The 24,761-nt window shown below is 27.4% G+C and overlaps 4 protein-coding genes and 1 long non-coding RNA gene across 12 annotated transcripts; 2 read left to right on the top strand and 3 right to left on the bottom strand.

Moving 5' to 3' along the window:
• On the bottom strand, positions 1-4,774 carry Pabp2 (poly(A) binding protein nuclear 1). Of its 2 annotated transcripts, none has more exons than XM_089224842.1 (7): positions 4,345-4,774; positions 3,472-3,634; positions 3,265-3,397; positions 1,371-1,438; positions 1,099-1,293; positions 886-1,037; positions 1-823 (listed from the first exon to the last, which is right to left on the bottom strand). In XM_089224842.1, the coding sequence occupies exons 2-7, from the start codon at positions 3,622-3,624 to the stop codon at positions 784-786; spliced, it is 741 nt and encodes a 246-aa protein (XP_089080968.1). In that variant the 5' UTR covers positions 3,625-3,634; positions 4,345-4,774; the 3' UTR covers positions 1-783. The 2 variants fall into 2 exon arrangements, with proteins under 2 accessions (XP_089080968.1, XP_089080969.1); XM_089224843.1 differs by lacking the exon at positions 4,345-4,774 and adding an exon at positions 3,878-4,212.
• Positions 4,775-8,799: 4,025 nt separating this feature from the next.
• LOC107168917 (E3 ubiquitin-protein ligase trul-1-like) lies at positions 8,800-15,075 on the top strand. Of its 3 annotated transcripts, XM_089224841.1 has the most exons (11): positions 8,800-9,073; positions 9,134-9,288; positions 10,508-10,564; positions 10,630-10,753; positions 11,087-11,302; positions 11,371-11,529; positions 11,600-11,710; positions 11,772-11,906; positions 12,797-12,977; positions 13,152-13,268; positions 13,355-15,075. In XM_089224841.1, the coding sequence occupies exons 4-11, from the start codon at positions 10,635-10,637 to the stop codon at positions 13,643-13,645; spliced, it is 1,329 nt and encodes a 442-aa protein (XP_089080967.1). In that variant the 5' UTR covers positions 8,800-9,073; positions 9,134-9,288; positions 10,508-10,564; positions 10,630-10,634; the 3' UTR covers positions 13,646-15,075. The 3 variants fall into 3 exon arrangements, with proteins under 3 accessions (XP_089080967.1, XP_089080965.1, XP_089080966.1); XM_089224840.1 differs by lacking the exon at positions 10,508-10,564 and having other exon boundaries at positions 8,801-9,073; XM_089224839.1 differs by lacking the exons at positions 9,134-9,288; positions 10,508-10,564.
• On the bottom strand, positions 13,674-21,638 carry Ca-Ma2d (Ca[2+] channel Muscle-specific alpha2/delta subunit). 5 transcript variants are annotated; one of them, XM_089224835.1, is made up of 29 exons: positions 21,523-21,638; positions 21,391-21,430; positions 21,231-21,312; positions 21,018-21,131; positions 20,487-20,778; positions 20,299-20,430; positions 19,845-20,101; positions 19,651-19,770; positions 19,172-19,391; positions 18,913-19,049; positions 18,675-18,815; positions 18,312-18,404; positions 18,074-18,157; positions 17,253-17,327; positions 17,062-17,172; positions 16,921-16,995; positions 16,690-16,840; positions 16,564-16,615; positions 16,326-16,486; positions 16,218-16,259; positions 16,056-16,146; positions 15,874-15,975; positions 15,676-15,788; positions 15,463-15,611; positions 15,147-15,398; positions 14,620-14,719; positions 14,402-14,555; positions 14,012-14,222; positions 13,674-13,907 (listed from the first exon to the last, which is right to left on the bottom strand). In XM_089224835.1, exons 1-29 carry the CDS (start codon positions 21,536-21,538, stop codon positions 13,815-13,817), a joined length of 3,660 nt encoding a protein of 1,219 aa, XP_089080961.1. In that variant the 5' UTR covers positions 21,539-21,638; the 3' UTR covers positions 13,674-13,814. The 5 variants fall into 5 exon arrangements, with proteins under 5 accessions (XP_089080961.1, XP_015373977.2, XP_089080962.1 ...); XM_015518491.2 differs by having other exon boundaries at positions 21,391-21,526; XM_089224836.1 differs by lacking the exon at positions 18,675-18,815 and having other exon boundaries at positions 21,391-21,526.
• Positions 17,166-22,725, top strand: LOC149057113 (uncharacterized). Its single transcript, XR_016191235.1, has 5 exons — positions 17,166-17,350; positions 18,915-19,404; positions 19,595-19,811; positions 19,944-21,800; positions 22,595-22,725. It is a non-coding gene; the product is annotated as an uncharacterized LOC149057113 (long non-coding RNA).
• On the bottom strand, positions 21,791-23,949 carry ClpP (Caseinolytic protease proteolytic subunit). Its single transcript, XM_015518492.2, has 6 exons — positions 23,771-23,949; positions 23,326-23,484; positions 23,169-23,260; positions 22,901-23,093; positions 22,613-22,718; positions 21,791-22,150 (listed from the first exon to the last, which is right to left on the bottom strand). The coding sequence occupies exons 1-6, from the start codon at positions 23,801-23,803 to the stop codon at positions 22,059-22,061; spliced, it is 675 nt and encodes a 224-aa protein (XP_015373978.1). The 5' UTR covers positions 23,804-23,949; the 3' UTR covers positions 21,791-22,058.
• Positions 23,950-24,761: the final 812 nt, after the last annotated feature.

Raw genomic sequence — 24,761 nt, 5'->3', positions numbered from 1 at the left:
TTTTTAATTTGGGTATGTGTTTTATTTGTTTTAATTTTGTGTTTCTTTTTTGTTTGTTTAAATTGTTTTTGTCAATCAAATTTTTATTGCTCAATTTTTTAATAGTTTTATTTTTAAAATATATTTTCATTTTTATTGCACGAACCTTTTCTTTGGTTATTTTTTTCTTATTTTGAATAAAACATTGTATTTTTCAGATTCACATTATCTTTTATACATATTTGACATTGTTTAAAGCTATAAATAAACCTACATAAAAATATGTAGTACAATATTTACATAAAAACACAAGTTGTTTCAAATTTAGAAAAATAGTGAGTTAAAATAATTTAAAATTATCTAGATATAATAAAACTTATAGCTAGGCACATATGAACTTTCAAACCTTAAGATCTAATGTAATGGATATATTACTCTAAAATAGTACATTAAATATCAATTTAAAACATACAATGTATCTAAATAGAATAATATAAAATGAATAATTTCACAATTCATTGCAGTCATATGAAGTACACAATATTTTTTTTTTATTTCCAATTAGTTATTACAGGCTATAATTAAAATATTAAATCAATCCAATTTTTTAATCAATGATAAAAACATAAGCTAATACATTACATTACCAATAGCCCATTAAATTAAGGCCTATGAAATTAATGTTTAGATGTATGTACAAAAGAATTAATTTTTCATTTTAAAAAGCCTTTTGTTTTAACTTCTAATTTTTTAAATATTGATTACTCCCACCGATGAACTGTAGCGATGGATTTATAGTGAACGTCAGTAAGGATAATACATTGCTCTTCTGGAATAACCACCTCTGTAAACATATTTATATTAAATAACATTTCATATTTGGATGTGAATTTTTAAAATATATACCTTGGTCTACGCGTAGGTCTGTAACCACCATAAAATGATGACTGTGCACCACCACGTGACATAGGGCGACCTCGGAACATAGCTCTACCTCTAGACGCTACTGGACGATTTGTAGTGCTTATCCCAGGTTTATTAGTTCTTTTTGGATTAACCTATAAAAAGATTAAGCATTTAAGAAAATGATATCATTAAATTAAATTATGTATATCTTACTTTAATTTGACGACCTCTGAATAAAGAATCATCCATCGCCATGGCTGTGTTTACAGAATCCATGTCGGCAAATTCGATATATGCAAATCCTTTTGGATGACCATCAAATTTGTTACACAATATGGTGACCCGATTTATTGAGCCACAGCCATGGAAGTGAGTTTCCAATTCTTCTGCTGTTGCTGCATAGTCTACCTACAATTTTAAAAAGAAATACATTTTGGTATAAGACATTCAACAATAGTAACATTAAGGATATAAGATATACTTACATTACCAACATAAACAGATCTAGCATCAGCTTCAGCCTTTTCCTGTTCAGACAAATTATAAGTCGCACCTAAAAGACAAAATTAACCTTTAAATATAACCAATTTAAAAGATATATATATATATATATTATTTTATAATTAAATCTTATGATATTATCATGTTAAGTATAAATAATTATTTAGATCAAAATATTATATTACCATCATTCACTATGCAAAAAAAAAAAAAAAAAAATAGGTATCATTAATTTCTAACAATCATTTACTCTAAATTGTGTCATGTAGATTTAGTAAGTGATAGTTTTAACATTACTATTAGTATCACATGTGGAGATCTACTATATTCATGTTCCTCAAAGATGTAAAATAAAACTGCCAAAATGACTATTTTATAGAGCTTAAGAGGTTAATAAATATCTTTAACCTTTAATCTAATACATAGACTTATAATTTAAAATTAAAATTAAATACATTTATATTTAAGTAAGAACAGGTGAAACAATTTAATTATGCCAAAAATTTACATAGAAATGTAAATAAAGGATAATAATATTAATGCTGATTGACACGATTTCTAATTTATTAAATTTTTGTTTCTAGACATTTTAGGTGTAGGGTAGACTTAGTAAGTAATTGCTTAGAAATGATAACTTGCAACACATGTGGAGATCTACTTTAATTTATTTTCCTCAAAATAGTTATAATAAAATAGCTACATAACTACTTTAAAGAGCTTTTGAGGTTAATTATTAAATTAACTTATTATATAACTTTGCACCTACAATAAAATATTCTTGAAATACAACAATAAGGATTATTATCTACCTCTAGTTAAGTTTTAAAGTATTTATTTTTTTTTTAATATCACAAAATATAGAACATGATTATTCAACATATTTCTGGTAAAAAGCATATTTAGAATAAGATACTAGAAATATAAATCAGAAAGTGTACATTGATTCATATTATATCATAGGAACAAGACCATTAATTCATCATGTTAGTATTTAACAACATATTTAACTATTTTGAAAATTTTATCTTACATGGCCAAAATCAGTAAGTGTACATTGATTCATATTACATCATAGGAACAAGACCATTAATTCATCATGTTGGCATTACACAAAACTAATTAATATCCAAAGGTTATATTTATAACAATTTTGTATAAATAAGATCAAGTTCAGAGTATTAGTAGTAATCATAAATTATCATACGAACGAGACTAGAATTCATCATTAATTGATCATCAATAATTAATATAATTATATATATTACAATTTATAACCTGCATTTTTAAATACAAATATAAATGTTTGTCATTAAATGAAAAAAAAACAATGTATCTAAATTTATACAATCTTTAGACATAGAAACTTTTAAAACACATAAAAATCTTTGTCATAAATTGATATATATACCTAAAGGTATTATTATATATTTCTTAGTTGTTGTGCAGATTTAGTAAGTGCTAATAAAATGTATTATTTGTAAACACATGTGGAGATCTGCTCAGTTTTGTACCTCAAAATTAAAAAGCAAAACAGCTAATAAGCAATAGTGCAGAGCTTTTTGAGGATAACATTTTAGGAAATGTAATATAAACATAACAAAGGTTTACACTAATATTAAAGAATTGGGTATAACAGTTAATAAACGACCAGTCAGATTTAACATTTATTACATGTCTGAATACCTAAAGAAAGTTTAAGATTTAATGTGAAATACAATATTATAGGAAATCAAGTAGAGAAAGTTATTGATTGACCGATTAATATTTAAATTGTAGAAAAATTGTTTGTTATTAAACAATAACCACAGAAACTGCTTATTTTACTACAAAATTGTCTTTTCTGTAAGGGGGGAGGGGGCTAGTTAAAATTAAACATACTAGTTTTTGAGCAATTTGGAGAAGATAGTACTGGCGTATTTGACATTTCTTGATCTACTTGCGACTGCAATTTTTTTAACTTTTCAGCTTCTTCTTCCATTTCTCTTACCCGGGCTCTAATTACTTCTAAGTCCTAAACATACAATTTTATATTAGAATACGGTTCAAGTACGCATGAAAAGCATTATGAACAAAATCAAAACTTACAGAATCTGCTGATGCTTGAGAATCAGCATTATTCGATTGACCGTTTTCGATTAGATCAAAAGACATGCTATTTTCTATACTAATTTGTGTGTTATGTTCTTCAGACGATAAATCAATGCCGCCTTCCAACAATTGGTCATCTAAGTCTGCCATGGTTGAGTGGCTAAAAAAAAAAGAACAATGATAAGTATTATGCTTGATAGAAGTTAAAAAAGAAAAAAAAATACAAAATCAAGTAAGCAATCGTCAACAATATTGTTTTAAACTTTAAAAGACAACCAACTTGGGTAGGTACCTACTGACGAGGAAAAACTTAAATTTTAACACACAATATTAATAGTTATCAAATGGGTAAGCAACTGACACCAGTAAACTTGGTTTTCATTTATAAATGTGCATGAATTACCCAATTAACCAAACGGCGGCGAACACACGATATTGATCAAGTCGTCGTTATGGTCTCGACGCATTTATCGGAAACGAAAGAAAAAATGAAACCACACAAACTTCGGAATAAAATTTGTCCGATCAAACGGCAATACCAGGACCGAACGACGTCCGATGGGCTAACACCTACCTACGGGGCGTAACGACGGCGGAAGATCGTGTGGTGTGTGCGGTCCACGGATCGCGAGAGCCCAAAAGCCAAAAATACGGGACTTTCGAAAACAAGTTCAACCGTCGTCGCGAAATGTGCGGGGGGTGGGGCGCCGGGGGAAAGGTTCGCGGAACCGTACCGCGGCGTCCCACCGGACGGATCAAAAGCTGCAAATGGCCGCCGTCACCGGTCATCGCGGGAACCGCCAAAGTCGGCCACCTTACCGGTGGACGGTCGGACGGGTGCTTGGTAATTGGGGTGGGCCGAGTACTTACGCAGCGTCCGGTCCGGATGGAAACGGATGAAAAATTCTGGAGCGGACGTCAATGGGCGAAACACTATGGCCGGCAGTCTCTGCAGTCGTTACGGGACGCGGCGGCGGCGGTCGTCTGCCGGTAAAACAGTACGGGAGAGGGTGGGGGAATTCACTAGGTAGTAGGCACTAACGTATCGTAACGTAACGACTATATATTATTGTATTATTGTCTACAATATTATAGTAACGAGAGAGACGACGTCACGAGTTCACGGCGAATATGAAATGATAGAATAACTGCTACGAACCACAACGCTATCAAAGTATCAACCGCGACACCAGACGCAAAAAACAGTTGTGTACACCGAAACCGAAATATCGCGTACAGTACAGTCGTTACAAAATACAAACTATATGGTAACAGCAACTACAGAAGTTGCACACACACACACGAACGCGCGCGCACGTTTACGGCTTTACGCTATACCATTTAATACAGTTCCGTAGAGTAGTGGTTCTCAACCTTTTATCGTTCGCGGGCAGTCCACTCGGATGTTTGATGTGGGGCACGGCTAGTACGTCGCTACACGGCTACAACAGCTTACGCTAAAAAAAGAATTTCTATATTGTCATGAAAATATTTAAAATGCATGGAAAATAAATTACTGATTAGTGACTATAATAATATAATAATGATAATAATATAGCGTCACTAACAGAATATATTCCGTGTGCCGCGGGACATTGGTTTAGATTGTTTAGAACCACTGCCAATGGTGCCATACCCATAACAATTATAGACCATATTATTATTAAAATATTACCACGACAATCGACAATTACAACGATGCAGCTGCAGCTGCTGTATACTTTTTGTAGGTCGTGACTAAAGGAAGTTGTAGTCAAAAACACAGAAGTGCAAATCACTAAAAAATATTAAGGGGGCTAAAGTAATTTTAGAGGAAGCAAAGCCGTGACGGGCTTATAGTGATCTCCTTGCAGGTAATTCTGCAAATAAAATATATTGAAGATTTAATTGAATTTTATATAGATAGGGGCTAGGGCTAGGGCTGTGCATTTGTTGGAAAATCTGTTCTTTTTAAATTATTGTACAACATAACTTTCTTAACACTGAGTTTAAATTAAGTACAAACAACGAAACAACCTCAACCTCAATCTCAATCTCTTTTACAATGATGTGTGTTTTTTTTTTGTGTGTGTCTGTGTACAGCATGTCAGCATAACTAGTCGATATAATGCTTTAATTTCAAATTTCAAACTTTGGGGGTGGTTTCCGATGTAAAAGTGAATATCCTTGGTGCATTATAGAGGTCAAAAGTAAATCAAGAAAAACAAAAAAAAACATTACAGGAAAACGGGAATTTTTACGCAAAACAAGTTTTCGACCAAATCGATTTTTTATATGGTTCTAATTCAAAAAGTAATCACTGTAAATACTTGAAATTTTCGCCAAATGTTTATGTTAGTGTTATCCGTATAAAGTTTAATTTTCAAAATGTTTTGACTTTTTTTGAGTTATTAATAGACCACTGAAATTTTCGATTGTTATGAGAATTTTTTTTTTGAAGTATCAGTAAAAAAATTTTGGACGACCAAAAAAACTTAAAAATTTGATACAAGGTTCCTTATGAGTTGTTATTATTGTAGCTAAAAAAAATTAAAAATCGTTAGTCACCATTTTTTTTTATAAACGTTTATAGTTCAAATTTTTACGAAATCTGTAGAAAACGCGAAAATTTGCAAGTAATTTTGAAGTTGAAAAATCATAAAATTTTTTTTGTTTATAACTAAGGATTAAAAATACAACATTAAGTTTTCCATAAGTTTTCCTTCAAGTAGCTATGGAAAAAACTCGAAGCATCATTATAGGAAAAATATTAAGTGCGTTTGAATTTTAAATTTTTACGAAATAGCGTAACGATAACGATTTATCCTCAAACGATTTTAAATATTTGTTATTATTCAAAAAGTATAGGTTGTAGATACTTGAAAATTTTGCCAGTTATTAAGATTGGTATTTTGACTTTTTTTGAGATATTTATATTTTATAGACAATTGAAATTTTCAATTTTTCTGAAAAATTTTTTTTGAAGTGTTGATAAAATTTTTTTGACACTTCCAAAATGCTTAAAAATTTAATAGAAAGTTTCTCATAAGTTATTCTTATAGTGATTAAAAAATTATAAGAATACATATGCACAATTTTTTTTTATTAGCATTTGAAGTTCAAATATTGACAAAAATTCGTCAAAACCATGAATATTTGCAAATTATTTTGTAGTTCAAAATTCATAAAATTGCTTGTATTTATATCTAAGGTTAAAAAATGAAACACCAAGTTTTACATAAGTTTTGCTTCAAATAGCTATAGAGAAAACTTGAAGCGTCATTATAGGAAAAAGGTTTTGAGCGTTTGAGTTTTAAATTTTTATGAAATCAGGTATAGGAATATCTATGATAATATAAGGTATTATGAATTATGATAACTAGTAACTACATGCAATGTTTTTGGAAAAATTTATTAACCATGCCTTATTCAAAATGCGTCCTAATTGAAAAATAAAATATATGTTTCAAAAATCAAAATAGAATATATGACAATATTTAAATATAACATATCCTTGACTAACAAATCATCTCCGTTCAGAATCGTTTTTCATATACAATGATACCTATCATTGCATTTAAATCTAACCTACTCTAGTCAGAGTTCCACTCCACCACCTAATGTACAGCAGAGCGACATCCACTTCCCCGCTTTTTTTTTTTGAATTTTAGGTTTTTTAAGTATTCCGTTTTAGCCAATTTTTCATTCTCGATTACTTCTTGATATTTTTACAAATTCTATTTATTGAAAACTTTTTACTCGTATTTGTTAATTTTTGTTTTATACATTTTCATAAAAGGTTAAAAATAAATAAAATTATAATTTTTTTCTTAACACATCTTGATAGATCTGTATACGTTTATATTTCAAATTAATTATTCAGAATGTATGACTAGTGCATTTATTAAGATTTTAAATACATATTTTAAGGTATTTCACTGCATTAAACTAGCCATAATTATAAATTATAATAATGTATGCAAATCAAATTATGTTTTATAATATGTTTAATGAAACTTTCATATTAAGAATAAGAATAAGAAATTTACCATAGAGTATTTAATAAAATAAAAAAAAAAACCACTTGACCCTCAAAAATATTTTGTTAAATTTTTTTTTTAGAAGTTTGCTATAATATGGAAGTTTCATTGTAATTATAGTAATTATACTATAGGAATATGTAATAATTATACTGGACATCTATTAAGCAGTAAGCACTAACTTTCCATGTCTCATTCCTTGTGAAAATAATTGTTATGTCCAATAGACTATCTTGACCCATGGTAGAGACTAGAGGTACATAATCATGATTTTTAGTTACATTTAAGATTATCACGAGATTCGGGGACTCGGGGTGCTAGCATTAAAATTCAAGGTTGAAGGTGCTAACACCCTTAGCACCGATGTGATTTATGCCAATGGAAATACATAAATATTAACAATTTTAAACGTTTCTATTTACTGATGATTTACGTTGAAATACATATGACTCTTATGGATTAACATAAATGAATACTATTTGTATCTGTTTTATGTATTTATAAATGCTATTTTTCAGAAAATAGATTTATAAAAACTACAAAATAAATTATTATATATTTATATTGTGCATATTAACAAAAAATATCACAAAAACTTCAAAATAGTCCTAAACATCTAATATACTTCAAATATGGAAAAAATAGCTAAATAAAATTTCGTAATTGGAATCCCTGGTGTATGAAACAAATTTATTCTCTGCTATTTTTATCTGTATACTATAATAATAATCAGCAAATGCTATAAAATCCAAACTTTGATAATGGCATTTTCAAAATAAACAAATAAATTGTATACTTGTCTTGATGAATATGAATTTATTATAATTTTATACCTTGGCTTGTTCATATCGATTCAAGTTTAAAAAATAATAATAACATATAAATATATTATATATATATACTTTTATAAATTATATACAAATTTAATATTAATAGGTATTGTAATACATTTAATATTTTCGGTAAAAATTAATTTGAATTATTGTATTCTTAAATGTAAAATAAATTACTATAATACCAATACAAATATATCATAAATAAACTTGGTGATACCATTTTACCACCATAACCGTTTACCGTTTGGCGTTTTGTAAATTATACTAATTAGTAATTATTGCAGAAGCGGGAACTCGCGGGGAAGCCGAACCAAAACTCATGTCGTGACTCGTGAATTCGTGATGTCATAAACGAGATACCTTTGACAGTGTTTGACAAACTTTTGTCTCGCTTTTCGTTCGTTTTCGGTTTTAGAGACACACTGTGCGAGTTATCAGTCTCCCGGTTATCGTATTCTCTCGGAAGCGCAATCTAAAAACCAAACAATATTATTAATAGCAAATTTTTTTTTTTACATTATTATTTATTATTGTTTTGATCATTGCTAAGTACTCATTATTTTCAATTTTGGTTTGGTGTCTAGGTGTTAAGTAAATGATCACTAATTAATGTCATCGTCTTATACTCTTATCTAATAATAATTTTTAGGTTTTTTCTTCCCCCAAGCCACGAACATAAGTCATCGACTGAATACTTACCTATGTTTAATCTCATTCAATCGTTCAATGAAATTGGAATATTAAGTAAACGCAATTGTTATTTTTTTCTAATTGTTACACTGACTGTCTCATAACTTCTTTTAGAATGGCCTATTCATCTCTTAAACTTATTTCTGGAATGTGATATGCACTCATAACCCACCCCTTGTGACGATTAGGATTAAGTCTTGATTTTGGACTTGAACCAATAAATCTGTAAAAGTATGTGACATCAAGACTATTGACTCACAAACCAACAGGTAATTCAATCACTAATTCTATAGATGTACACCTAATGTAAAATGCAAGTATTTTTATTTTGCCATAGGTATTTTTCAGACATTTCAATTTGGATATATTAATTATGTATCATTTATTTTGTGATTTTGTCATCAGTCTCTCCAAGTATAGATTGTTAGGCCGTTAGGGTCAAGTTATAATACTTAACTGCACCAATTTTCTGGATAAACCCGAGTAAAATAATTTTAATTAGTCTGAATTATATAAAAATACAATTTTATACTTCATTTAAGTTGAAAAATTATAGAGCAGTATTTAGTGATGGATCAAACTATTTGAATCTCAAACCCGACCCTTGATGTGAAGTTTGGTTCAAAACTCCAACTCTGTATGAAAAAATTACCTATCAAACAATATCTAAAATTAATTTTCTGTACTTTATAATTAATATAATGTATATAGTTATTATAGGTATTAAACTATTAACTAATATTTTAATTTTATTTCAATTAGGTATGATAAAATAAATTAAAATTCTGAGTTTAAATTGTAATTGATAAACATTATTCAATAGTTCGCTTTGGGTTTGTTTGAATAATTATAAGTTTGGTTCAATTCGAGGTCGCAGTACTTTGATACCAAAAAATCAGGTTTGACCCATCACTAGCAATATTCAACAATAGATTTTTGATTTATTTCTATTTTTATAATATATTACATTCACATTAATCACTCTGTCATACTTATAGTTATTAAATTGTTGTAAATGTTAGTATATTATTATAAACATTTTTGTTACTTCTGTAGTTCTGTAGAACTTAAATTATCAATTTATCTTATAGTACTTATGTAAATATTTATGGTCTTCACGTTAATCTTTCAAGACTACGGTTCATTTTTCTAAATATTCCTATTGCTAGGAATGTCTTGCTTGTATTATAATTAAAAAATAATAATAATAATAATAATAATATTTTACATAACTAATCATCCAATTTCCACAACCTGTTACTTAATTAGATATAATTTGGAACACACCCATATTATTCCTGTAGAGACTAGGTGTGGGTAGACCAAATTTTTAAAATCACACATGTCACACAATTATTAATAAATTTAATTAATCAATTACTATTCATAATAATAAAATAATTCAACAACATATAGATTTTTTTATATAATTTCAATTATATTACTCATACCTTTGAAGACAAATAATAATTATGACTTGTTATTTAGTTCTTTGGCCAAAGAGCATAATATCAAAACTAGTCTCTACGAATACTTATCCATTTGGTACTTAAATATTGTGTATTTTCATTTTTTTTCAACATTGTTTTAATGATTAATTTTTTTTCTAGCAAAAATGTTAGCATCTTGTTCAATATGTGGCGATTGTTTCACAGGAATTCATCCTGAATCGGTTCATTCAACACCTTGTGGTCATGTTTTCCACTATGAATGTCTCATGACTTGGATTAAAAGGTATCACTAAAGTTTAATTTCGATGAAAGTGCATTCTAGTTATACAAAGTATAAAAAGGTCATCATTATAAAATATCCTGTTAATTCAAGTTAACAAAAAATATATTATGCTTATTGCTTAATATATTGGCAAACTATCTTTCTCTTTGAGTCAGATTTCTGTGGGCGCCAATGACCATAGGATATTGATTTATAGTTAATAACTAATAACTAAAGTATATTATAATAGTATATAAAATTACGATTCCTAGTTGTATGTTTAATATTTCTCCTTTAAATTATATTTATAATCATACATTTTTATAATTATTGCTTTACTTCTATAATTTTTAGAGCGCAGACTTGTCCACACTGTCGGTCAAAAGTAACTGAAAAGCAAATTATCAAATTATATTTTCACAACAATTCAAATTTAAGTATAAAAGAAGATATATCTTCACTGACTCACCAGGTGCAATCACTTACATATGAAAATACTCTAAAGAATGAAGAAATAAAAAATTTGTTAATTATAACCAAAAAAGAAAAAGAACAACTGAATACACTAAAGTAAAATAAAAAAATATTCAATTTATACTTTTTTTAAATAATATATTCATTATATTAACACTTCACAGGAAACATGTGAAAGATGTGGAAGACAAAATTCGAGGCCATCAGACAGTTGTATCTAGTTTACAAGAAAATATCCGTTTTCTTAAATCTGAATGTAAAAAATCTACTTGCTACAAACTTGAAGCTGAAGAATTAAAAAAAGATTTAGAAAAATACCAATCGTAAGGAAACTTTTTCTTTGATAAAAAAAAAAAAAATAATAATTTGTGTAATATTCTAATTAAATTTCAGAATAAACAGTATATTATATGGAACTGCTGCAGATTCTCAAGAAGCTGTAAGTTTGTTAAAAAAAAAGACTGATGTTCAAACTTTATGCTTACTTATAACTTCTTTTAAAAAGTATGATATATTATTTAAACAATTGTGTATTATACAATAACTCTGCCGTTGTTTTTTTTAGAGAAATTCAAACTTTAAAAGAAAGTAATAGAGATTTGGAAACTAAGTTTTCACAACGAGTTTCTAAATACATGGAACTTAAAAGACATTTGTGCAATGTAAATTCAAAAGAATCCATGAATACCCGAGTAATGGAGTATGTAATTTGTTTAAGTATTTTTATCTTATAAAGTTTTAATAAATTGTTAGTTTCAAATTTTAATATATTATTTTAAAAGTAGCCAAAATGTGTTATTATCAGGGCTCATGAGTTCATGCCCTAAAAATACCAAAATAAGTATGCCCTTGTACTAAAACCTATTGAATATACATTAAATAAAAAGTTTAGAAATAGCATTTATATGCACTAAAAATTTCAAAATGTGCAGATTTAAAAAAAAAAATTCCATTCATATTTGTAAAAGTTTTATTTAATTTGTTTAAATAATTACAAATTAAATTACAATAATAATTTAATTAAAAAAACTAATTGAAAAAATATCCATTATTAATCTACTAAGTATATGTATACTATATATTTCATACAACATATTTTCCACTAAAAAATTAATGTAGGATACATATAATATGTTCATTTGTATGCACTTTATACGCTATGTACGTTTTATTTTTAATTATTTAACATTTCAAAAATTCTCATATATTTTATTCATTGCAAAAATATTGATCATTTCATTGTCATAACATTTTGTTAAATTTACTCTAAATATGGGCAGTAAAATAGAAAAACCCATAAATATGCAAAATAAAACTTAACATACTTAACCACAGTATCTTGAATTGGATTTCAATGTCACCTAGCATATGCAAAATAAAACTTAAAATACTTAACCACAGTATCTTGAATTGGATTTCAATGTCACCTAGCATTAAATACAACTTAAGCAAGATTGATATGCAAATGCATGACTCACAATCCCTGGTTATTATAATTCTTACTTAAGAATTAGCCAAATATACACAATAAGTTTTTGAATGCATTTTAAATTTAAATACATCGACAATACCTAAAAATTAATTTTTCAGAAAATTGAAATCAGAAATTACCGATCTTGAAGCAGAAGTTGTAAGACTACAAAAGAAATGTGAAAATTTAGAATCTCTGGTGCAAGCAAATGATAATACTCCAAGAAGAACTGAATTACGTAAAAGAATAATACACGAAAGTCCAGCTCCTGAGTTATCCATTACTCCTAGTTCAGAAAAAGTATACAATGTGATATATATTATTAAGTGAACTCAATACTAAAATATATTAAAATCTAAATTTTCAATAGAAAATTATATGAGAAAATTAGTGGTTTTGGTTAGATTAATGAAATTGATACTAAGTCGATTGTATGTCAAACTTATAAAATATGTGATTTTATAACATTTTTAGGGCTTAAAAACTGTTATATACTCTCCAGAAAATTCAGTTTCCTCTATGATACAACCAAAAGGACAATTAAAGCCGCATAGTTTAAACTACAAAACAGAACAATCATCATCACAATGTGTAAATATATATAATTATTAAATATGGAATTCGAAACATATTTTTAAAAGTACTTCTTGATTATTAATTATTATATTCTTGTTAAGGTCAACACATTTATGCCTAAAAGTCCTCGACGACCAATTGGATTTATGAGACCACCTTTAACTACTAAATCGGTAAGTGCAAATTATGTATCAAAATCTTTGGGTTTTTCAAGTAGTTCAGATGAAGAAATGTATGATGGTCTTGGTGGTCGTTCGAAACCAGATGTGTTCCCTAGTCGACAGAAACCAGTAACTAAAAAGCGAAAATTAGTTTCTAATTTCAAAAAAAAACCACAACCATCAAATGGTAATACAACTTTGGATAGTTTTTTATCTGCTGAAATTCTTTAATTATGTATCTCTCATAAAAAAATGTATATGAAAGTAATTGTATTTATTCGATAATATTACATTATGTTTAATTAACAATATTAGAATACCTTTAAGTACAATAATAATTTTTTTTGTATCTCTTTTTTAAATCAATGAATTACAGTTTGTTGACAAAGCATAATTAAATTTAAATATGTATACATAAATTGCTCATTATCAATACAAATATTACTGTTGATTTAATAATATTGCATTTTGAACACACTTTGGTGTTTGGCTCCTATAAAAATAAAATCAAGTGTTAAAAGAATTGCAAAAATATTTGTATCATGAATAAATAATTAAATAATATAATATTGAGATTTAATTAATAATAAATATTACCTCTGGATGGCTATTATAACATCCTCCCAGTTTCCGTCTATAAAAAGAATTGAGGTTCAGTTTATTGCAACTATGATCTGTGATTATACCTGATGTGTTTTTATACTCCACTTTGACTGGATTAACACTTAAATGACTTTGACTACTTTCTGCATTTTTTACAACAACAAGAAGTAAGTTGGAATGGGCTATACGTTTGACAAAAAATGGCCTAAAAAAAATGTTCGGATATTTTTATTTAAGGTATAATAGATATATATTAGGCTCGTCCCCCATTATTTGCTCCTATATTTAACTGAATTGTCACAGCACATAATCAGTTTGGTTTTAACTTTTAATATTACTATACATTCATGATATAATACAAACATTGCAGTTTTTGAACCTAACCTTATCGTTGATCCAGCTGGTGGTGGAGCATCAAATCCTTCAGCACTAAGGTGTTCATGTTGTAGCATAAACAAATCGGCTTTCTTATCGCAAGGTTTATTGATGGTTTTAAATTTTTCTGAGTTTTTATTGGGCAACACATCATCACCATACCCTAATACATAATAAATATAAGATGAGTTAAAATGTTTTACATTATCTGCAAGTTTAATTGTTACCTTCATTAATTGACCATACATGGTTGAAGTTACCTTCAACTAATAACCACAGTAAATTCACTAAGAACATTTTTAGACTCGCATACACTACATAAAATGGCTGTACAAATAATATTAAAATTATTTAAATATCAATTTATTATTAAATCTTTAAATAATTTATTAATTATAAGTATTAAATTCAATTTGATGCTTAAGTTTATCAATGAATGATATTTGTAACAGGACGAGAACTATGAAGACATTATCTTCTAGGCTTTAAGCTATATTCATAATAACATACTATGTTGATAATATTTATACATTTCATAACCCTTAAACAATGGATAGATTGCAGCCAAATAGCTAAAATGACTAAGAAAATTAAATATTTATTTTAATAGTAGTTTTAAAATTTAAATTATTTACATTTTGAATATATTTCTAGAAATAATTTTTAACATATGTTTGTTTGTTTGTTTGTTTTTTTTTAAAAAAATTTTTATTAATAACTTTATATAACTAATTAATAATTTAATTTAAATTACTGTTAACAAGAAGGATGATGCACTTGATGCTGGTATCCTTTCTTTACACAAAGCTTGGTAGTCAAACATAGGTATACGCCTAAATATTTTTTTTGATATCATTGTTTCCATAATAACTCCAGTACTCTTTAATTCGGTTTGGGCAAAAAATCTGCCAGTATCTGCTGGAATTTCAGATAGTACGACATATCCATTTTCATCAATTATATAACAATCAACGTGATCAGATTTGCATGGTAAACAACTTGGACACTAAAAATAACGAAAAGTTAATAAAAACAATTCAATTAAAGATAAATAAATATAAATGAATAACATTTTCATTGGTTTGCGTGATTTCCATAAAGCGATCATAAAACTTCTTATGTGACATTTCATATCCAACTACTGATCCTGGTGCTTCATTATTTTCATCCTCAACAAATATTGCATGACTGGCAGTGATTTTTAATTTATCATTGTAGCCTAACTCATAAATTCAGAAGTTGAAATATTAATTTTATCAAAATACCCATACAAAAATGAATACCAGAATCAAAAGGCACTGAAAATACAAATGCTTGTGGATTAAGATTACGATATAGTACTGGTCGTTTATACCAAACTTCCTCAACAGATCGGTTATGAACATCTCCAAACTCTCTAAATATAAATACAAATGGACTATATTTTTTTTTTTTTTACAAATGTAAATAACAATAATGTTTATCCTGTATATTGTACATACAATTCACCTTCAGCCAGATCAAGCATATGTTGCCATCTACTCAACCCTCCTTGGGTGGCCAAAAATCTGACACTAACATTGTATTGGTTTACATAACGTTTTCTGCGGTTCAAAATTATTAATTTAAGATTATTGAATTATTAATTAAGAATACTAAAACAATACATATTTTTACAACTTACTCATATTCTGTAGTAGGGTTCCAAGTTGAATTGTATAATGCATGTGTTATTTTTGCATCAAAAAATAAAAGTTGCATTAATTCCTTATCACCTGAAATAGTGAAATTTAAATCAAAATCAGAAAAATTAATTAAATTCTGAGTTAATTTTAGATTAACTTACAGTAGAACTCATCCATGTCAATTGGTTTCCTGTTACACTCCCCTATTTACCATTCAATAAAATTAAATCAACTAGAGCTATTATGTTTTAAAATATAGTTGCCCTTACATCTATTGAAATCATCCATTGAAATATTTTCAAAATTTGAATCTGGATATTGTTCTCTCCATTCCCAATTTGGAGAAAATATTTTTTTCATAAAATGAAGCAGCTTTTCTTCAGGATTTTCAAATTTTCGCTCTGATGAATGAAAATAATCACAATACACCCTGAAATTTTAACTCAATTGAATTGTATAAATATTTAAATAAAATTGAAAACAACATAAAGTATTAAATTCATATACCAGTTTGGATGAATTTTCCATTTATCTTGAAAATATTTATCAAATAGTTCATCTAAAACATAAAATACTTATAAATTCTTTGATCTTTCTAACGATATAAGTATATTTTTCAAACATTATACTTACTTTTTTCTATTGATTTATTAATTTCATCGCCTGCTTTAATCCAATTGTTACCATAAGAGGCAGGTAACACTAAACCAAGTGTAAAAGGGCCTTCTACTTTTGGGTCTAATGCGGTATAATGATAATTACGAACTTCAGACCCAACTCTTCTCTAAATAAATATGTCCTCTAATTTTTACTTACCATCTAAAATCTATATTTATAGTTAATTATTAATTATTAATACTATACCATATTGTCATAGTGAAATTTAATGCTTAAATTTTCCATTGATCCACGCTTGTGATTTACAATTGCTTCCCGTAACTACTTAAATAACAACACTCAAAATATATTATATGTTTTCAAATGATTAAAAATATTACTTCATACAAGAACTATATCATGATGTGGCTGTCTTGGCTCTTCATCACTACTATCATCCAACATTTCCAATTCAGTTAGATCAATACTATTGTGATTGTCTTTTAGAATGCCGTCTTCCTTTAAATCAAATTTTGTTGAAGAATTAAGTTTAAAGTGTATATATATATATATATGATTTTATTGAATTTTTTACTTACAACAGGTCTCAACTTTGGATGAAAAAGCACATATCCATTATTTGTAACAACAAAAGCATAGCCATTTACACCAATCTAAAAATTCAAAAACAAATTGAGTATATTTATCATCAATTTATAATTACTTTGATATTAAATATGAATTAATGCCTAAACGACCAAAAATGCCAAAACATCAAACAATTAAGTTTAAAAAAATACTAATTAAATAAGAGGCTACCGCATAGTCAAAATAATTCTTTTTGTGACAAATATTATGTTTTTTATCCATAAATCTGTAATCTGCAGCATTTTTGGTTCTAAACCTCGCAATCTATTGTTGCTGTATTATTATTTTATAATTTTGCAACTAACAAGTACTAATAATGGTAATAATGTAGAACTACTTAAAAGTTATTTTGAATTAGAGTGGCTTTAAAAGGAGTGTTCTATTAATCCTTTTTATTTTTCAATTTATTAATCAGAATTAAGCCAACCAGCATTTACTAGAGTGTATAAGATAGGTTATAACAGTGGCGGCGCTAGGCGTGGGCGGTGTGGGCCATTGCCCACGGCCTCACACCTCAAAGGGCCTCGCGTTCCATAGAGCTTTATAATTAACCATAGAGAAATATGACAGAAGTTAAAAAATTTTTTAAAAGGGCCTCTTTAAGTCTACTTCGCCCACATGTAACTTTTACCTCGCCACGCCACTGGGTTATAATGTAATATGATAATATTACAATTCTAAATAAAATTAACTATATAACAGTATGACAGTAAATAAACTAACAAAGCTAAAGTCAAGATTTTATTTATAAAATTCATACAATTATGCTTACTTTGTAAGGAAGTGTTAATTTTTCAAATTCAGCAATTGGTACATCAGTTCCAGCAACACCGAGCAAATCTCCTTTAACTTTAGTCTTAAATAAAAAATATTTTTTTTTTTTTGAAAATAAACAACAAGTTTATTATAAGTATTAATACCTACTTAAGAAGTAGTTATTAATATGACTGTTGGAAATTAAAATGTAGTTATTACTATAGTACAGCTCAAAACAAATAAATGAAACCTACCTTATTATATTCATCCCTTTTTTTATTAAATATTGGTATGGAAATAGCAGTCATTGGCCTGTATTCTTGATAATTTCCATTTTCATCTAAACTCTATACAACAATGTTCTAATATTTTTATTCAATACTTAAATATAAGTCAATATTATAATTAGGTAGTTTAAATTTGGGTTTTCACGCTAGGTACAAATTCTGAAAGTGTATTTATATACATAACAAATATCAAAATATATAATATACCAACATTAAAGGTTGTTGTTATAATTAGTTATTGTTGTGTTTTCTTTTAGAGGATTGGAACTAACAGGTCTAATAGTTAGGATTTTGGGTCGGATAGACGCTGGTCTGGTACACACGAGTTACCTCAGAGTTCAATTTTAAATACTTAGAATCCATTTTATGTTGGTTAGGGAATTGTTTTTGTTCATTCAAATTAGCAGCAAGATCACTCATCTGCTTATCAAAATCCATTGATTTTTTTAATGCACTTGTAACATATGGATCCTAACAAAATGCTCTTAACATTATTATATAGCTATGAACTGGAACTTAAGTAATACAGTTAATAATTTATGCTAGATACATAAATGTTTTTACTTACAGATATGTCCATAAATGTATGGGACCATGTAACAGGATGTTTTTCAGCTTGTAATACTAAAGGCCTAGCTAAGACAGCAATGTATTTTAATACACTTTCAAGTACTTCATCTTTTGAATGTACGTGTGCGAAGCTACCTACAAACATAAAATAATAAATATTGTTCAAGTATTATATATTTATATCCATTTTATATAAATACTACTCTATTATTAAGTATAATTAAGATTAAGTTAATAATATAATGTTAACACAAAACCTCTGTTTTCACAAGCAAGTCGCTCAAGTTCAGGTGTTGTAGTAATATCACGACCTATCATGTAGGTGAATATTCGGACTGGTATATTTATGATTTTATTATCATCAACACGATTGTATTTTTTTACAACATCGAAAAGTTCTTCATTGGGATCGTCATCCGTGATCAACATAATCATTTGATTACAAGTTTCCTCAGAACACCTGTGATTGTTTCTGTTCTAAAATAAAAGGGTACTTACTAAAATTGTACATATTAGATAAAGAAGTTAACAATAAAATCCCAATACATTCCTTTTAAAAAGCAATATCACCTTACATCTGATACTATTTCATGTTTTAGTCCTTAGAACTTTAAAAATGTTGTATCATTTTGTTATATACCCGGTTTAAAAAAAAATAAAAATAATTTTCTGTGTTCCAGCTTGCATTGCCTTTTAAGTATTTAATAGGTATTAATGTGGTTTGAATACTACCTACATTAGACAAAAGTTGAAAAGCTTCAATAAATGCCTTGCTGTAGTTGGCTGTACTGGATGGTAATAATCTTGGATCTTCAATTATAGCTTTATGAAATGTGTAAAGATTTTCAGGAGTAGCCTACAATATAAAAACTATTTAACATCATAGAACTGATTAAAGTTGAGTATATTATAATTTATAATTATTATTACCTGAACTAATAATTCTTTAAAGCAAGTTACTAAGTAAGTAAAACCGGTATTAAAAAAAATAATATTTATCGAATCATCATTATTGAATGTTTTCAATAGAGATTTGATCACAAGCTGAGAAATTGATTGATGCATGCCATTCATGGAACCGGAAATATCTAATAAAATTACTACATCCTTTGAACAAGTTGCAGCTTGTATGTACCACGGTCGCAAACGGGTGTCAAATACACTAGGTTTAGCTGACCATCTTATTGCTAAAAATAAAATAATATTAATCAATGTTTCAGCAGTGAATATATGATGTATGATGATCATGTGGATAAAATGTTCTCACGTTTAATGAATATGACTCAAACTATTGGTTTTATAGAATAATATAATAAATTCTCATACTTATGTATCAGTATGATTTATTGGTATAGTAATTATTAGAACTTTATCATCATTTTACCTGGATAATGACGCATAAATCCTGCTGTACTTCCAAAATATTGCCAAGAAAGTGATGGATCACTGCGATAATTTTGTAAAAACACTTCATCCAATTTTTCAGACCATTGCAAAGGTATTTGAACATGATTAACTGAAAATATTATTACTTTAAATAAAAGAACATAGAAAAATAGAAAGTACTCTTACGTTTTTCATATAATATTGTGGGTAAATAAACTGCGCTGTAATCAGTATTAACAGATAATCCATAAAAGTGATCATTTTTTGTCAGGTTCATTGTTTTAAATTCTAATTGAACTATAGTTTTTCCTAGATCCAAAGATATATTTGGAGAAGTTCTGTCTGTATCATCACTATCATCAATACCCTCAACTGGTGAATACTTTGCATTAAAATAAGTATAGTTCGAAATTCCATTTTCTCCATAGAATTTCCATTCAAATTCTTCAGATAAGCGTTCGGCTGCATCCATAAGACACTACAAAATTATTTTATCATTAAATATAGTTCAGTTGCAACATAGTCACACAGTGCCGTAACTAGCTTTATGTGCGCCCTTGGCAACCAATGTTATAAATTAATAATGCATTTTTAGTATTTATATGAAATAAAAATTGCGCCCCTAGTGCGATCATTTTAAACTGCGCCCTTGGCCACCGCCCACCTTGCCAATGCCTAGTTACGGCACTGTAGTCACATAGAATTAGATTAATTTACAGATACAGCTGTCATTTTCAATCTTATCATACGATTCATTGCTGTTGAAATGTTTTGTAGAAGTTGACTGGCATTTGTTCTAAACACATGTGTCTCATTCAATTTTTTGTAACGCTAAACACAATTTAGAGTATTTAGACTATAATTTATAAATGTTATATGTATGTCATAAAAAATACGATTAATACTATTATAGTATAATCTAGTATATACCAATCTAATCTCATCAGATTTAGTTATATTTTGTCCCAGATACCATAATTCTTTTCCAAATGTCTCAGCCCAATTCTCCACCCTAAATTAAATTTATAAAAGCATAAACCTTAAATATTTGCATTAAGCAGGAATTAAAATAACTGTAAGTAATACTTACAAAAGTTCTTCCAGACTACTCTTTTTATCATCTTGAACTTCTATAGCATATATAAAAAATAAAACTGCTATAAGGAATGTACATACACTTACACAAATATTCATATTTAGAATTTTTACTTTTTTCACTAACCAATGCAACTACACATTCATAATAGTTTTGGTTTCAGTAGATTTTATAACCTTTAGGGATACACTCTTTAGCATATCTGTAATCTAAATATAGACACATGTATTCCCACTCTTGGATGGTAGCCAATTAACTTCAGAATCAACTCCACTTTTATTAATTTAGATATTATAGACAAAATTAGATGTTTAGATATTTTAATTATTCTGTAACCTTAAGTAAAGCACCTTCACCTTAAAACAAAAAATCACAAAAACTATAAAACTAATAATTGAAAAAAAGTAAGTTTATTTTGATGTTTACTTTATAATTTCTAACATTATATATACAAATATTTAAGACAGCCAGTAGCTTTTTGAAAAATTACTCTCAATAAATTATGATACTTCTTGATAATCTACAAAAAATTTTTTATATGAAAAGTCAAACAAATTTAAAGGACAACCACAAAATTTTAATATTAATATTTCAATTTAGTAAATTGGTATACAATATTAACAAGAATAAAATATACAGGAAAAATACAATAGTACATAAAATCAATTTATTGACGGTTGTTCAACTTTGTCAATCAATCCAAAAGTGACAGCTTCGTCTGCACTCATGAAATGATCCGATTCCATACTAGCATCTAAAAAAAATTATAAATTTTATTTCTACTATTTTAAATTCATATTAGATACTAAAATTAAAAAATTTAAAAGTAATTTTACAGGTTGATTTCCTAGTTTTACTATTTTAATTAGTTTGGTACAAGACACACTACATTATGTTACATGGAATTAATTACAATGAGAAATTAACAAATATGAATTTATGATATATTATTGATAGTGACTAAGTCACCCTACATTTGGTTCAATCTGAAGTCCAAATCTTCCTTGAATGCTTCAATTAAAACATTCTAAATCATTTTTGACAGTATTGACTGAGTATTTATTTAGTATATAAACCTATAACTATAACTACTTAAATTTATAAAATATTTAAGAAGTTAACAGGTAATTATAGAAAAGAAAAAAATAAATATTGAATTAATTTTCTTAACTTCTAATATAAAATATTTTTGTGATAGGTAATGGAATGAGCTTACCGATTTTATCTGCAGGCATTCCTGTGTGTTTGCCATAAATGTCAATTAACGATGATTTAAGCCTTAGAATTTCATCAGTTACAATTTTCATATCTGATGCTTTTCCCTGCAATATTTTTAATAAACTAATTATATTGATTTTTATTCTTCATTTATCAATATTTGTATAATGTAATGTTTTACTTATATTTTTCTAATAAATAAAAAATATACTTAATGTACATAAAAATATTTTGTTCATACATAAGAAATTATATTTATATAGAAATATAATTCAGTAATAAGTACCTGCATTCCACCAGATGGCTGGTGAATCATTATCCTTGAATGAGGTAACGCATGCCTTTTACCTTTTGTTCCTGCTGCTAATAAAACACTTCCCATACTACAAGCTTGTCCTATGCACCAAGTTGATACATCTGGCTTAATGTACATCATAGTGTCATAAATGCCTAAACCTGCTGTAACACTACCACCAGGGCTAAACAAAAATCATAAATTTATTATTCATGTTGTATAATTATGCATAAAATCTATTAAATAATAAATATTTTACCTGTTAATATACATATTGATTGTGGCTTTTTGATTTTCAAATTGTAAAAACAATAACTGAGCTATTACCAATGACGCAACATGATCATTGATCTAAGAAATGTAAAATATTTGTTCACGTAAAATGAAATAGATTATTAGGAACTTAATTTACTTACTTCTCCCATAACACAAACTATACGTTCTTTAAGAAGTCTAGAAAATATATCGTAAGAACGTTCCCCACGACCAGTTTGTTCTACTACAATTGGTATAGTCAATCCACGAATACTATTAGAAATCTGACTATTACTGAATTGCAATATTTTGCTCGAGTGCTGAAAATGAAATAATTTAAAATTACAACAATATACTGAATATTTTTCAGGTGATTAATTAAAAATATTAGATTTATTTTTATTTTAAAATCTTGTGTAAACAAATTATTCTTATAGGTGTACAAATATTATTATGAACATTTACATAAAGTTATTTATTTATTTACACTTTGACCAAGAATGAATTATTTATTTTCTTTAATAAAACCTAGTGTTTTCATCAAAATAGCTGTTGTGTTCATAGAAATGTGAATACTATAAAATATAATGTCGTATAATAGTTTACCTGCAATATACTGCGAGTGTGTGACAAACTCATTTTAAATTTCAATCAAGTCAAATATACTCAAATATTAAATGACAGAAAAACAAAAATGATTAAATGAAATAAATAATTTTAAATTGACAATAATAATATAATATCACTAGATCAGTTCTCGGTTCTCACGAAATTCCAATTTTTTTTTTTTAAGTATTTTGTAGTAATATCATGATAACCGTTTATTTTGATCTCGATTATCTCGGCTGTCTCTGATAAGTGATAATGGATATCACAGTATCAAGTATCAGCACAGCTGAATATAAAATTACTTAGTGCCACGTCCTGTGTCCTGTCCTGTGTCCTGTCCTGCAGACCTGACCTAGACACCTAGTAGACCTACAGAGGTTGAAAACTCAAATTCGAATACATGAAGTCTCGAGGAATTTATATTTATATAACTTTTATTGAAAACAGTCCAGTAGTTTTTAATTCTATAATATTAATATCCATTTATAGAAGATTTATCCCTTGAAAAAAACAAAAGTATTCAATACCCACCTATCACGATTTAAGATAGTATCTTAAAACGTGCCACCTATTTAAAAAAAAAATGTTCGCTGTGATTACATAACATATACTTGCTATAATATCAACCTTACTCTAAAAATAAAGACATATAAATATTAAATTGGAATAGTAAATATCAATTATAATAATTAATGAATCAACGTATCAAATAAAAATAGAAAATATAATTTGAGATACATTGTGACTTGTGAGATAACAATATCCACCAAATTTTTTTTTAAAGAATCACTACCCAATCTAAAATGCTTAAATGCATTTTCAAAAAAGGAGTAATAATGAATGAAACTGATATCTCATTTTCCATCAAATTGAATTTTCTATTGTCATATTTTCATTTAATTATTGAAAAAGTATAAAATATTTTAATGCTAAATGTCGAATGTTTATGAAGGGGGCAGTTCCCATCCGCACCCCTAGATTTGCGACA

This window comes from Diuraphis noxia, unplaced genomic scaffold, assembly GCF_037042655.1.
Source record: "Diuraphis noxia isolate RWA-SAM2 unplaced genomic scaffold, SU_Dnox_SAM2 contig0003, whole genome shotgun sequence".
Taxonomy (NCBI): Eukaryota; Metazoa; Arthropoda; class Insecta; order Hemiptera; family Aphididae; genus Diuraphis; species Diuraphis noxia.
This window is presented reverse-complemented; position numbering and strand designations above follow the sequence as displayed.